The 11,465-nt window shown below is 41.1% G+C and overlaps 1 protein-coding gene across 5 annotated transcripts in view; it reads right to left on the bottom strand.

Annotated features, from left to right (window-relative positions):
• Positions 1-1,378: 1,378 nt before the first annotated feature.
• The window catches only part of LOC103131975 (protein turtle-like), an 18,940-nt gene continuing 8,853 nt past the window's right edge, over positions 1,379-11,465 (bottom strand). The window contains exons 4-7 of one of the 5 annotated variants that reach the window (XM_016667063.1): positions 7,678-8,016; positions 7,075-7,419; positions 5,146-5,198; positions 1,379-1,842 (exon numbers count right to left, since the gene is read on the bottom strand). In XM_016667063.1, the coding sequence (XP_016522549.1) occupies positions 1,630-1,842; positions 5,146-5,198; positions 7,075-7,419; positions 7,678-8,016 (950 nt within the window). In that variant the 3' untranslated portion in view covers positions 1,379-1,629. Of the gene's footprint in view, positions 1,914-5,145; positions 5,199-7,074; positions 7,420-7,677; positions 8,017-11,465 lie in introns of all 5 variants that reach the window. The other 4 variants (XM_016667066.1, XM_016667065.1, XM_016667064.1 and 1 more) reach the window with 4 other exon arrangements.

Raw genomic sequence — 11,465 nt, 5'->3', positions numbered from 1 at the left:
CGATTTAAAGGACGGTAAGTTTGTGTTTTATGATTTTTAATATACAGGATTGATGTGAATGAGCTGAACATCATCTGCTCTGATTTCTGCTTTCTGAACATGTTGGTTGACCTGCTGACCTCAGATGATTCAATAATCAGCCCAGAGTTATTTTACAAGTTATTACAACAGAAATTCAAACTGTGACACAAACTGAAAACACATTTTTCAAACTTTAACTGAATCTAAGCTGCTCTTTGACATTATGAGCCTGAAATGAGTCCAGTTCATTTAGAGCGACTCCAGGAGGTTTAAAATGAGGAGCTGGACCAAAAGAGGATAAACCCTCAGCCAGCTGTCACCATGGAGACTCTCCCTAGAGCTCCTCCTGGAGGACGGAGTCTGAACTGCAGCAGCTTCAGGTTCACCAAGCTGAGGAAAAGCAGCTCTGATCCAGAAGAGATGCAGGAGAAAAACCTTCAAACCTCCAGGATTCATCAGGGAGAAAAGCTCTGAACCTCAGGAACAAGTCAGATTTATCAATAACACATAATAACATAAGATACAGCTGATCAAAGCTCTGGATGATAAAATAGCATCAATGTTTTTCATTTTCCTAATTATTTCAAACATGTTTGTTGCAACGTGCTGGAACTGAAGATGTTTACAGTTAAAAACATGGAATCAAAAACCTTAACAGGAAAATATTTAAACATTTCTGAAAAAAATCACAAGATTTTCTGACATGAAATGAAATTTTTTGTTCTGACTCAACACCGTCTCCATAGCAACGAACATTGTCTCTGTCAGACAGAAATTAAACGACCCATTAATAATGATATGAAAACTCAGAGATGAGAATTAAGCAACATACATGCAGCTTTAAGAAACAGAAACAGGATCAGACATTGAACCAGTGGAATATCAGAAACTGAATAAATGAAATGATTGAGATGCTTTCAGGAAGAACAATTAACACAAAAGGTTTAGTTTATGAAAAACTATAAAACACACACATACAGTCATATTTAATAAGTTAGAGTATATGTGCAGATGAGGCCTGTTTGTCAGATTAAAAGTATCTTTTGAAATTAAGCAGCTAAACACACTTTTTATTAGATTGACATTTGTTTTTAAAATAGTTTTTATTGATCTGATGTCATATTCTAATCTTAATGTGTTTCATTAACTAAACAGAAAATCATGATTAACAGAAATAAAGGCTTGAAAGCATCTGTTAAATAATCTGTTTCACTTTATGAACTGAGTTACTAAAATAAATTAATTATATTCTAATTTAAGAAATATGACTGTGTTTACTGTAGCAGATCTTCTCACTGAAATGTGTCTCATATAAATAAAGTAAAATAAAAACCTCAGTTCAGTAACAGAAAGATGAAATAAAAACATTTTAATTCCAGATGAAACGTCTGAAAGTTACAAACTGATCCTGATGCTAAACTGCAGCCCAGTTTGATTCAGTTCCTATAATAATGAAGCTTTCAGTCCAGTTTGGACGGGTTATAGATCGGTTCTGTAACGGTTCTGGTTCTGTAACAGTTCTGGTTCTGTAACGGTTCTGGTTTGGTTCTGGTGAAGGACAAACAGCTGGTACCAGTTCATGTTTCCTCTTGGTGACGATGAAAACAGTCAGTCAGTGATTCTGGATGAAGGATCTGCTGAGGTTCTGGATCCATCATCCTGCAGGTCAGACTGGACTTTCTGCTCAGCTGGTTGGTTCTGATTTGTTAAAAGCTGCTGAGCTCCAGCTGGATCTACAGGCGGCTGATTTGGCTTTGGACTCCAACATAGAGCTTTTTTACGGATCAAATAAAGAATAATACCTAAAGCCACCAAACCAACCACCACACCAACTGACACACCAACCACCAGAACCAGATCTGATCCATCTCTCTTCACTCCATCAGGTTCACCTGCAGAACAGAACCAGGTGTTAGTTTGATGTTCAGGTAGAAAATGACTGAACATCATCTGATCTCAGACCAGCTGATTTCTAGACTCTCAACTAAAACATCTTTAGAAAACATCAAAGTGATTATGTGAAAACTGAGTTTGAGGAAAATCCTGTATTTCCTTTTCAAAATAAAAGCTAAATCTTCAAAATATCACCATGGTAACACAGTCCTTTTATAAGCTGCTGCTAGCAGCTTTTCTATTCGTTAACCTGAGGTGGTGCTGTTCTACACAGATTTTATATTCCTAAACTCTTATCATAGCAGAAAAAATGAAGCTGGAGAAGTTTCTGACTAACAATGTTCATTATTTTAAAATCTTTGTTTTTGTTTAGCTTTTTTCTTGTAAAATAAAACAAAAAATCTAGATTGGGAGACTACTATCTTGTTTAAAAATCAATAGCCATTAATAAGATCCCAGGGCATTTATTAATGAATTGGATATATAACAGTGGATTAAATGTGTAAACTCTGTAACAACACAGAAAATGAGTGAATGAAGACAAATTAGCACTGAGGCTAAATAAAAACAATAGTGGGTGAAGGTTTAAAGGTGTGTGAAGGAAGACTACCTGGTAAGTTATATAGTAGACGAAGTGGGAGGATGTTACACAAGATGGCAGATGCTGTTGTAACATCATCCTTGAAAACTGGCATCAGGTTAAACAAAGGTCAACGGATGCAGCTAAAGGTCACTGCTGCCGTTAGCGTTAGCAGCCAGGGTCAGCGGCTTTGTGAGTCTCTTGGTGTTGAGTCTCCACATGTTAGGAATTAAAGAGTTTTATGAGGTCATTGTCGGGTCATTGATGCTCTTTGAGGGACATTGATAAAACCAGCTGCACCTGCTGGAGCGCCACCTTCTGGCAGAAAGAGGAAAGACACAGCAGTGGGTGAAACCTCATCAGAGCTGCGTCGTCTCCTGGTCCAGTAATCTGATTACTGTTAGTCTGCCTGCTCTGCTTTGGACCAGCAGAGCAGGGAGTTTGTCTGGTGAAGGAGGACTGACCACTTTTCATGGCCACCTCTCTACTTGACCTCAGTCACATGACCTCATGTCCAGGTCACCTGACCCTGATCCTGTGGCTTCGGGATCCTGAAGGTTGCTGTGTTAGCTTAGGTGTGTAGCATGCATGATTAGCATGCTAACTGTGCTTCACTTTGGTTCATCAGTCAGGTTAATGTCAGGGTCTCTCTTAGCTCTGAACTTATAGGGCCTTAAGAGCTGCATTTATGTATCAGTGCATCTTTCCACAGTAACCTGATGGAGTGTCAGGACATGCAGTCCTCTGGTATGTCTGACCAGGTCAGGATAGCACCAGCTGCTACTGGTTCACAGATGGTCCCAGTTTCTCCTCCAGACAGGCTGATCATGGTAACTACAGGACCTAGAACCACTTCATCAGCTGATCCTGGAGGATCTAGATCTCATCCTGCAGGGACTCAGACTGTTGGATGGTCACAGTTGGGCTCAGTTTTATGTTTCCAGATATCAAAGCAGCAGGCTTCAGGTCAAAGGTTCCTCTTTCAATGCACAAAGAAAAACGTAGGTCTGTCACTTGACCAGCTAACCCAAGATGATCAAACTTGGTTTCTGCAGAGCTTCAGGCTTCCTGACATGCAGATAATCACCTGAAGGCAAGTTCAAGTGTCTGAGCTCATTTTAAAGCTCTGCGATGTCACAGGGATCCAGCCTCAGCTCCAGACGAATTTAACAAGAGGGGGCAAAATGAATCTACGTAGCTGAAACTAGACAACATCAGTAGCCTACAGGATATAGCTTAAGGTGCTGTATTGATAGCTAGTCATCTTTTAGCTAACATTACCTGCATCCAGCAGCTTTACTCAACTCAGTCGGTTAGTTTGGGTGAAAAACTGTGAAAAGTTCTTTGCGTTTTGCTGCCATGATTCTAACACACCTGCGTAACTCTGCACAGCAGCAGCAGGTCTCCTTCAGTGCCACAAAGGTGTAAACCCAGTGTGAGCGTTGTAGCGCTCATGTTGGGTTTGAAGGAGGCTCGGAAAAACAGGTTACAACATGTTAACAACGGATTAAACAGTTTTAACTGCTGAAAAAAGTGACAGAGGACACAGATATGGGAAGTGTGGAAGCCTCTACTGTATCAAATCGACATAGGAATAACAGAGAGATGGCCATTCTAAGGTAAAAACNAATAAATTTATGAAAGAACCAAATTTTATGACTGTTTTTTGTGACAAACATGTATGTGTTCCGATCACTCTATCACAGAAAAATAAGAGTTGTAGAACTTATTGAAGACTCAAGACAGCCATAACATTATGATTTTTTACAAGTGTATGTACACTTTTGACCACAACTGTAAGTTAGAGTATATGTGCAGATGAGGCCTGTTTGTCAGTTTAAAAATATCTTTTGAAAATAACCTTTAAGCAGTTAAACACACTTTTTATTAGATGGACATTTGTTTTTAAAATAGTTTTTATTTATCTGATGTCATATCCTAATCTTAATGTGTTTCATTAACTAAACAGCGAATCATAACTAACAGAAATAAAGGCCTGAAAACATCTGAGAAATAATCAGTTTCACTTTATGAATTGAGTCACTGACATAAATTAGCCTTTCAGTAATATTCAAATTTATGGAATATGACTGTTCAATGTAGCAGATTTTCTCACTGAGATCCATCCTGAATAAATAGTCAAATAAAAAGACTCTGTCTCTTTAAGCAGCTCAGTTCAGTGACAGATGAAATAAAAACATTTTAATTCCAGATGAAACGTCTAAAAGTTACAAACTGATCCTGAATTAAACTGCAGCCCAGTTTGATTCAGTTCCTATAATAATGAAGCTTTCAGTCCAGTTTGGACGGGTTCTAGATCGGTTCTGGTTCTGTAACGGTTCTGGTTCTGTAATGGTTCTGGTTTGGTTCTGGTGAAGGACAAACATCTGGTACCAGTTCATGTTTCCTCTTGGTGACGATGAAAACAGTCAGTCAGTGATTCTGGATGAAGGATCTGCTGAGGTTCTGGATCCATCATCCTGCAGGTCAGACTGGACTTTCTGCTCATCTGGTCGGTTCTGATCCGTTAAAGGCTGCTGAGCTTCAGGTGGATCTACAGGCTGATTTGGATTTCGACTCCAACATAGAGCTTTTTTACGGTTCAAATAAACAACAAAAATAACTAAAGCTACTAAAACAACCAGACCAACCGACACACCAACCACCAGACCTGATCCGTCTCTGTTCCCTCCACCAGGTTCACCTGCAGAACAGAACCAGGTGTTAGTTTGATGTTCAGGTAGAAAATGACTGAAGATCATCATCTGATCTCAGACCAGCTGATTTCTAGACTCTCAACTAAAACATCTTTAGAAAACATCTAAAAGAAAAGTGATGATGTGAATATAATCTCTATATATAAAATCAATAGCTATAAAGTCCAATGGCATTAATTAATAAATTAGATATAAATTTGTCGATGGTTCAAATGAATTTGTGAACTCTGAAATAGCAAGCACTGCAGGATCTACAGGACAAACACGACGTCTCTTTACAACTCAGCAGAATTCATGCTAAATATCTTAACTTTACAGTGAAAGTACAGAAGCCAACACTCTATAACAGAGCTAGATCCAGTCAACCGAAGAACAAACAAATGAGGAATTAGAAATAAACCAATTTATTCTGAATACAGTAATGTCACAGTCAGGAAGTGGATGAGGACAAATTAGCACTAAGGCTAAATAAAACCTATGGTGTGTGAAGGGTTAAATGTGTGAAGGAAAACTAACTGGAAAGTTAATCAGTACCCAGTCAAAGTTTCAGCAAATAAAAATCTGGTTGCACCAACATGTGGGGTCCAGGTCATAAGATGCTCCATTAGTTACACATTTTTGGTTTGATGCCATTTGGAGTTTATGACAGAAATTCATGACATTCAGCTGCTCCACTGAAGAGATGATGTTTAAATTTATATCTATTTCTGGAATGGAAAACCTGGAGTTTCCAAACTCAGAGTTAGCATACAGAAACCTGCAGAGACTCTGATCCAGAGACGGGCGCGGAGCTATAGGGGGAGCTGGGGGGGGGCTGCTGCCCCCCAAACCGGGCCACATGGGGGCCTGGAGGTGCCATGGAGGGAGGAATGGTTTCAAGTCATTGAAATATGTGATTATAGGCAGAGAAAGTGCGCCTCGCCTGTTGAGAAGGGTGTATTTAATGTTAAATACCCCCCGCCCCCCTTTATAGTTTCAGTTTCACTCCACGTAAGGGGCCCGGTGATTGGTTAGGGGCCTGGTGATTGGTTAGGGGCCTGGTGATTGGTTAGGGGCCCGGTGATTGGTTAGGGGCCTGGTGATTGGNAATATGTAAAGCAGAACATATTTCAATGCAAGATGGAGTTGAGTGGATCTTTAGGTTGGCTCTTTTAATGTGGCTCACAGTGTTACTACATCCCTGGTTCTGATTATCTGGGTTTGGGTCAGGGCTTCTCGGTCCCTGTGGACTTTCAGGGTTGTCACAGAAAGATCATATTACATCACTATGACAAGTTGTTCTCCACATTAATGCTCCTAATAACAGGGAGAACTCCCCCTGCTGGACAGACTGGTGAACACCAGGTCCTCCCAGCTGAGGTTCCTCATAGAATAATGTTCAGAGATAATTAACAGACATTATTTTAGTGATGAAAACCTCATAGAGAACAGAAACAGGACAGAAAATCAGCATTCATAACTTCTCCTTCTGTTCACTGATTGACCCGATATAAAATCTCCTGGAAGAAATTCAAGTCAAAGGGAGAAAACCCAGACTGAGCTGTAAGCGAGAGTTGAATCAAATGGAACTGGACAGGAAGACAACAGCCAGACTAAGACTTGAAATAAAATCCAGGATCTTTAATGTCTGAGACAGAAAACATCAAAAAGTGGTTTGGAGCACTGCAGCAGCCAGTTACCATGGTGATATGTTTAAGTTAATATCTATTTCTGGAAAAGGAAACCTGGTTCTTTTCCAAACTGAGAGTTAATCTACGCAGAGGTTTCAGACAACCAGCCTGCTGGACTGTCAGCTGTTTCACTCTGACACGACCAAGAAGCTTTCAGCTTAAAACTTTGAGACAAATAAACATTTTTACTCACCTGGAGGAGGAAGAACATCCAGGTTGATGATGACGATGGTCATCCTCCGGCTGTTTGTTTCTCTCTGAACGACCTGACACTCGTATGCTCCTCTGTCGTCAGTCGTCACCTTCCTCAGAACCAAAGACACGTTTCCATCCTTCATCTGTCTGTCCTGCAGATCCACTCGGTCCTTAAACATCACATGCTTGTTTTCTAGATCAAGCTGATCGTTTCTGTACAGAAGAACATATTCTGACCCCAGATCAGGTCTGATCCACTCTACCACTACAACAGGTTTATTATCAGGAGATCTGCATGGTAGAGATGTGTTCTGTCCAGCTTGAGCTGTGATGTTTCTCTGATCTGTAGGAGAGGAAACAGAGCAGAGAGGTTAAAGGTCATTTATTCAGCTGTACTGACTTACCAAAGAAACCTAAAGAGAATAAGTTTCTGNGGTGATTGGTTAGGGGCCCGGTGATTGGTTAGGGGCCTGGTGATTGGTTAGGGGCCCGGTGATTGGTTAGGGGCCCGGTGATTGGTTAGGGGCCCGGTGATTGGCCCCGGCCCCCCGGCCCGACGCTCACTTGTTCCGCTAGTGTCCAGAGACAAACAACAACTCACCTGGAGACGTTTGGACATCCAGGTTGATGGTGAGGACGGCCTCCATCTGGCTGTTTGTGGGAACGACTCGACACTCGTATGCTCCTCTGTCGTCAGTCGTCACGTTCCTCAGAGCCAAAGACACGTTTCCATCCTTCATCTGTCGGTCCTGCAGATCCACCCGGCCTTTAAAAGATGGATGCTGGTGATCTGAGTTAATCTTCCTGTTTCTGTACAGAAGAACATATTCTGACCCCAGATCAGGTCTGATCCACTCTACCACTACAACAGGTTTATTATCAGGAGATCTGCATGGTAGAGATGTGTTCTGTCCAGGTTCAGCTGTGATGCTTGTCTGATCTGCAGGAGAGGAAACAGAGCAGAGAGGTTAAAGGTCATTTATTCAGCTGTGCTGCCTTTTACATAAGAGTAGAGATGCTTTAAAAATCTCACATTAGGGGTGAATGATATGGACTTAAAGTTTTTCATCATATTTTGTACAGTAATGATAAACATGACACAATAATTGACCAACATGCTGGTCAGTGAAACATTTATTCAGGACCAAAGTCTCGTCTGATTTCTGTCACTAAGCTGAACACAGAAACTACATTTAATCAGATGTTTGATTTTTACTCTCACTGAACAAACAGTGGAGAAAATAGAAAAAATAATCACAACGACCAGTTTGGAGTTTTTTAAAACATTAATTGGAACGACGATAATGATAAATCAAAATTCTTATCATGAAATTTATCCCAATAATTGATAAACCATGCAATAAACGCCTGTCCTCCCTCACATGTCCCTCTGAAGGCCAATGGATCAAAACATTCAATCATATTTATGCACTACAGAAATGACTCCACATCCCAGAATGCACTGGGTGAGGTGTGAAATAGTTTGATTCACTTCAGTTTATTTATTTACAACATGTCGTCTCCAGGCTCTTTACAAGAGAAAGTCATTTCAGTTCAGTCACATTCATTTCAATTGATCCGGTTATCAATCAATAAACTCAATTAGTTATTCAATAGCAGTTTAAAACATTTCTGTCTAAGGAAACCCAGCAGAGCATCAGTCGGTTTGCAGCTTTCAGTCCTGGACTGATCGTCTGTCTCATACCTGCTGCAACTACATGGTGACAGTTTCATCAAATATGTAGACAAATATTTTTTATAAAAGCACAAAGTGGAGCTTTTAACACCAACAACTGGGAACTCATGGACTGCAGCAGATGTCGACCCAGGAGGGGCAAAGATCAGATTTAATAGTTAGATTCCTAAACTATATTTACACACACAGGCCAGTCAATCTTCCACGACTAAATAAAGCAAAATCCACTAACAAATACTGTATTATTGCGCATTTCAGGGCGAGAGCCCCCACAATGCATTTGGGCTCAGGGAACAGAAATGGCTAGGCACGGCCCTGGAGGAAAAGAGTCTGAAAACCAGACAACCTCCATCTTAACCCGACGTTACTCAGATGGTTTCTGGTCACCGTCAGTCTTTGTTCATCCAAATTAAAGTCTTGATTTCATGTGACCAACACATTTATCTGCTCTGCTGGAAAACCAAAAACATGAACCGGACCACTGACTGGACAAAGACGCGTCTCCATGAACAACCAGAGTAGAAAGCATAATATCAAATAACTGAAATTAAATCATTCTCACAGAAACTTGCCTGTAGAGATGAAGATCATAGACATCAGAGTCAAGAGAAACGAGGCACAAGGTAAAAAATCCATTTCCTGGTTTCGCTGCCCGACAGTTATATATGTACGCTACGTCTCTTATCACGATGATGTGACTTTAAAAAACACCAGAAACACAAGAAGTCTAACTTAAAACACTAAACTTTACTGATTTACTGTTTGTTGAGCCACAAATTAATCAATATCTTATTTGCCGTTAATAAATACTCATGTCAGAGAGCTCGACACAAGAGCGGAAGTCAAGAGTCACAGATGGAAAGTTTGGCTCCTTTCAGAGAGCCGGTTCTTTTGGCTCGGCTCCTTTCAGAGAGCCGGTTCTTTTGGCTTGGCTCCTTTCAGAGAGCCGGTTCTTTTGGCTCCCAAACGGCTCTCGATTCATTATCATCTGTAGCCTCTTTGCATTCAGTGTTGTCATGAAAAGCCCTTTACTCGCCTAATTCTATGCATTTTATTTGTTACGGAAGCAGGTATTTCTACTTTTGTGTAATATTTTAATCAAACTTTTAATTCTTATCCAACACAAACAAATGAACAAAACATTAAGAGGTCTACCAGCAGAACCAAAACAGAATCAGAACCGGTCACAGTAACAATGAAGCTGCTCTGTCTGCTATTTCCAATGTCTTTAAGCTGCTGCTCTCTCCAGGAGCTTCGTTTACAGACGTAGTACGACCAACGAGCTTTAACAAACAACAGGGAGGCACAGGCTTCAAAAATAAATAAGCTCTTTATTGAGCAATATGAAATACGGGAGCACGACTGTATTTACCCAGAAACCTCTAGGCTCATAGTGGAAACAGCTCCTGTCCTCATGGGACTGGCCATCAGGCCACCAGGCTACCAGTCACCTCACGGCTCTGCCAGGAGCAGGACCGACCCAAAGAGCCGGAGCTCAGGAGTAAAAGGAATAAGAAGTGGGGAGCTGGCTCTCATTGACACGTATTCATGACATGTTTGTGTGGATTACTGCACACTTTCATTCAAAGTTCAGCTTTGTTCATGCCGAGCTGTGGATAAAATGTTCCACTAATATTTTGTGTGTATGTAAAGTTAATACATGAGGCCATAAACTGCGAGGTCTGACCTTGTGTGTGGAAGTTAAAGCACCTTTTGTCCTTCATGGCAGATGGTCGGGGTTTGAGGCGTGGCTACGATCACATGCTTTGATGCAGCAAAAAACTGTTGATAACTTTTGACTGTGCTGAATAATCCTGAAGTTTAAACTCCAGGAGGAATTCAGTCACAACCTGGATGTAAAGAGACAAATGGTGGTTTTTGGATTACAGAATCTGGATCATGGTGCAGAGGCCAGTTTGTGTCAAAGTGGTGTGTGGTGGTGAGGAGTGACGCAGGATGTAGATGAATAAGATGAATTGAATGATGGTGATGCTCAGACAGTCCAAGACAGGCAGCACGGCAGAGAAACTAGCGCACAGCTAAATGCCAGTAGCAACTGATACAAGACTGACTAAACAAGCAGATGCCGACACTTAACAGTACGACTGAGCCGGCAGACGCACTAACAGACAGCAAACTAGGACAGAACTGACTGAGACACGTTAGACACAGACAGGCAAAGATAAGGACCCGACGAGGAACACAGACAACAGGTGGGACTAAATACACACAGGGGTAATCAAGGGAACGAGACACAGCTGGGAACAATCAATGGGGAAGACGCAGAGACAGAGACACACAGGGAACAGGACCACACAGAAAAAACTCAAAATAAACACACAGAAACATGGATCATGGTGCAGAGGCCTGTTTGGAGACCCTACAGAATGATTCCTGTTCATTAAATCTTTTTCACACACAGCTACGGTGGCCCTGAGGTACAAACCACTTCAACAAATTCAAAAATGTTTTTGTAAGTTGTAATTGTACTTCGTTAATGTTGTGTTTTTGTGATTTGTTGAAGTGGTTTGCACCTCAGGGCCACCGTACACAGCACTCATCTCTACAGCAGCAGCAGCAGCCAGGCCTGGTTGTTTCCGGTTGAAAGGCTCCACTGACCATTGTCGAGAAAAGTCGAGCTCATCCCACTTCCCCATGCTGGAGATTTTAGTTTAATAATAACAATAAATAAA

This window comes from Poecilia formosa, unplaced genomic scaffold (genome assembly GCF_000485575.1).
Source record: "Poecilia formosa unplaced genomic scaffold, Poecilia_formosa-5.1.2 Scaffold888, whole genome shotgun sequence".
Taxonomy (NCBI): domain Eukaryota; kingdom Metazoa; phylum Chordata; class Actinopteri; order Cyprinodontiformes; family Poeciliidae; genus Poecilia; species Poecilia formosa.
The sequence above is the reverse complement of the archived record's forward strand: the minus strand, read 5'-3'. Positions and strand labels throughout refer to the sequence as shown.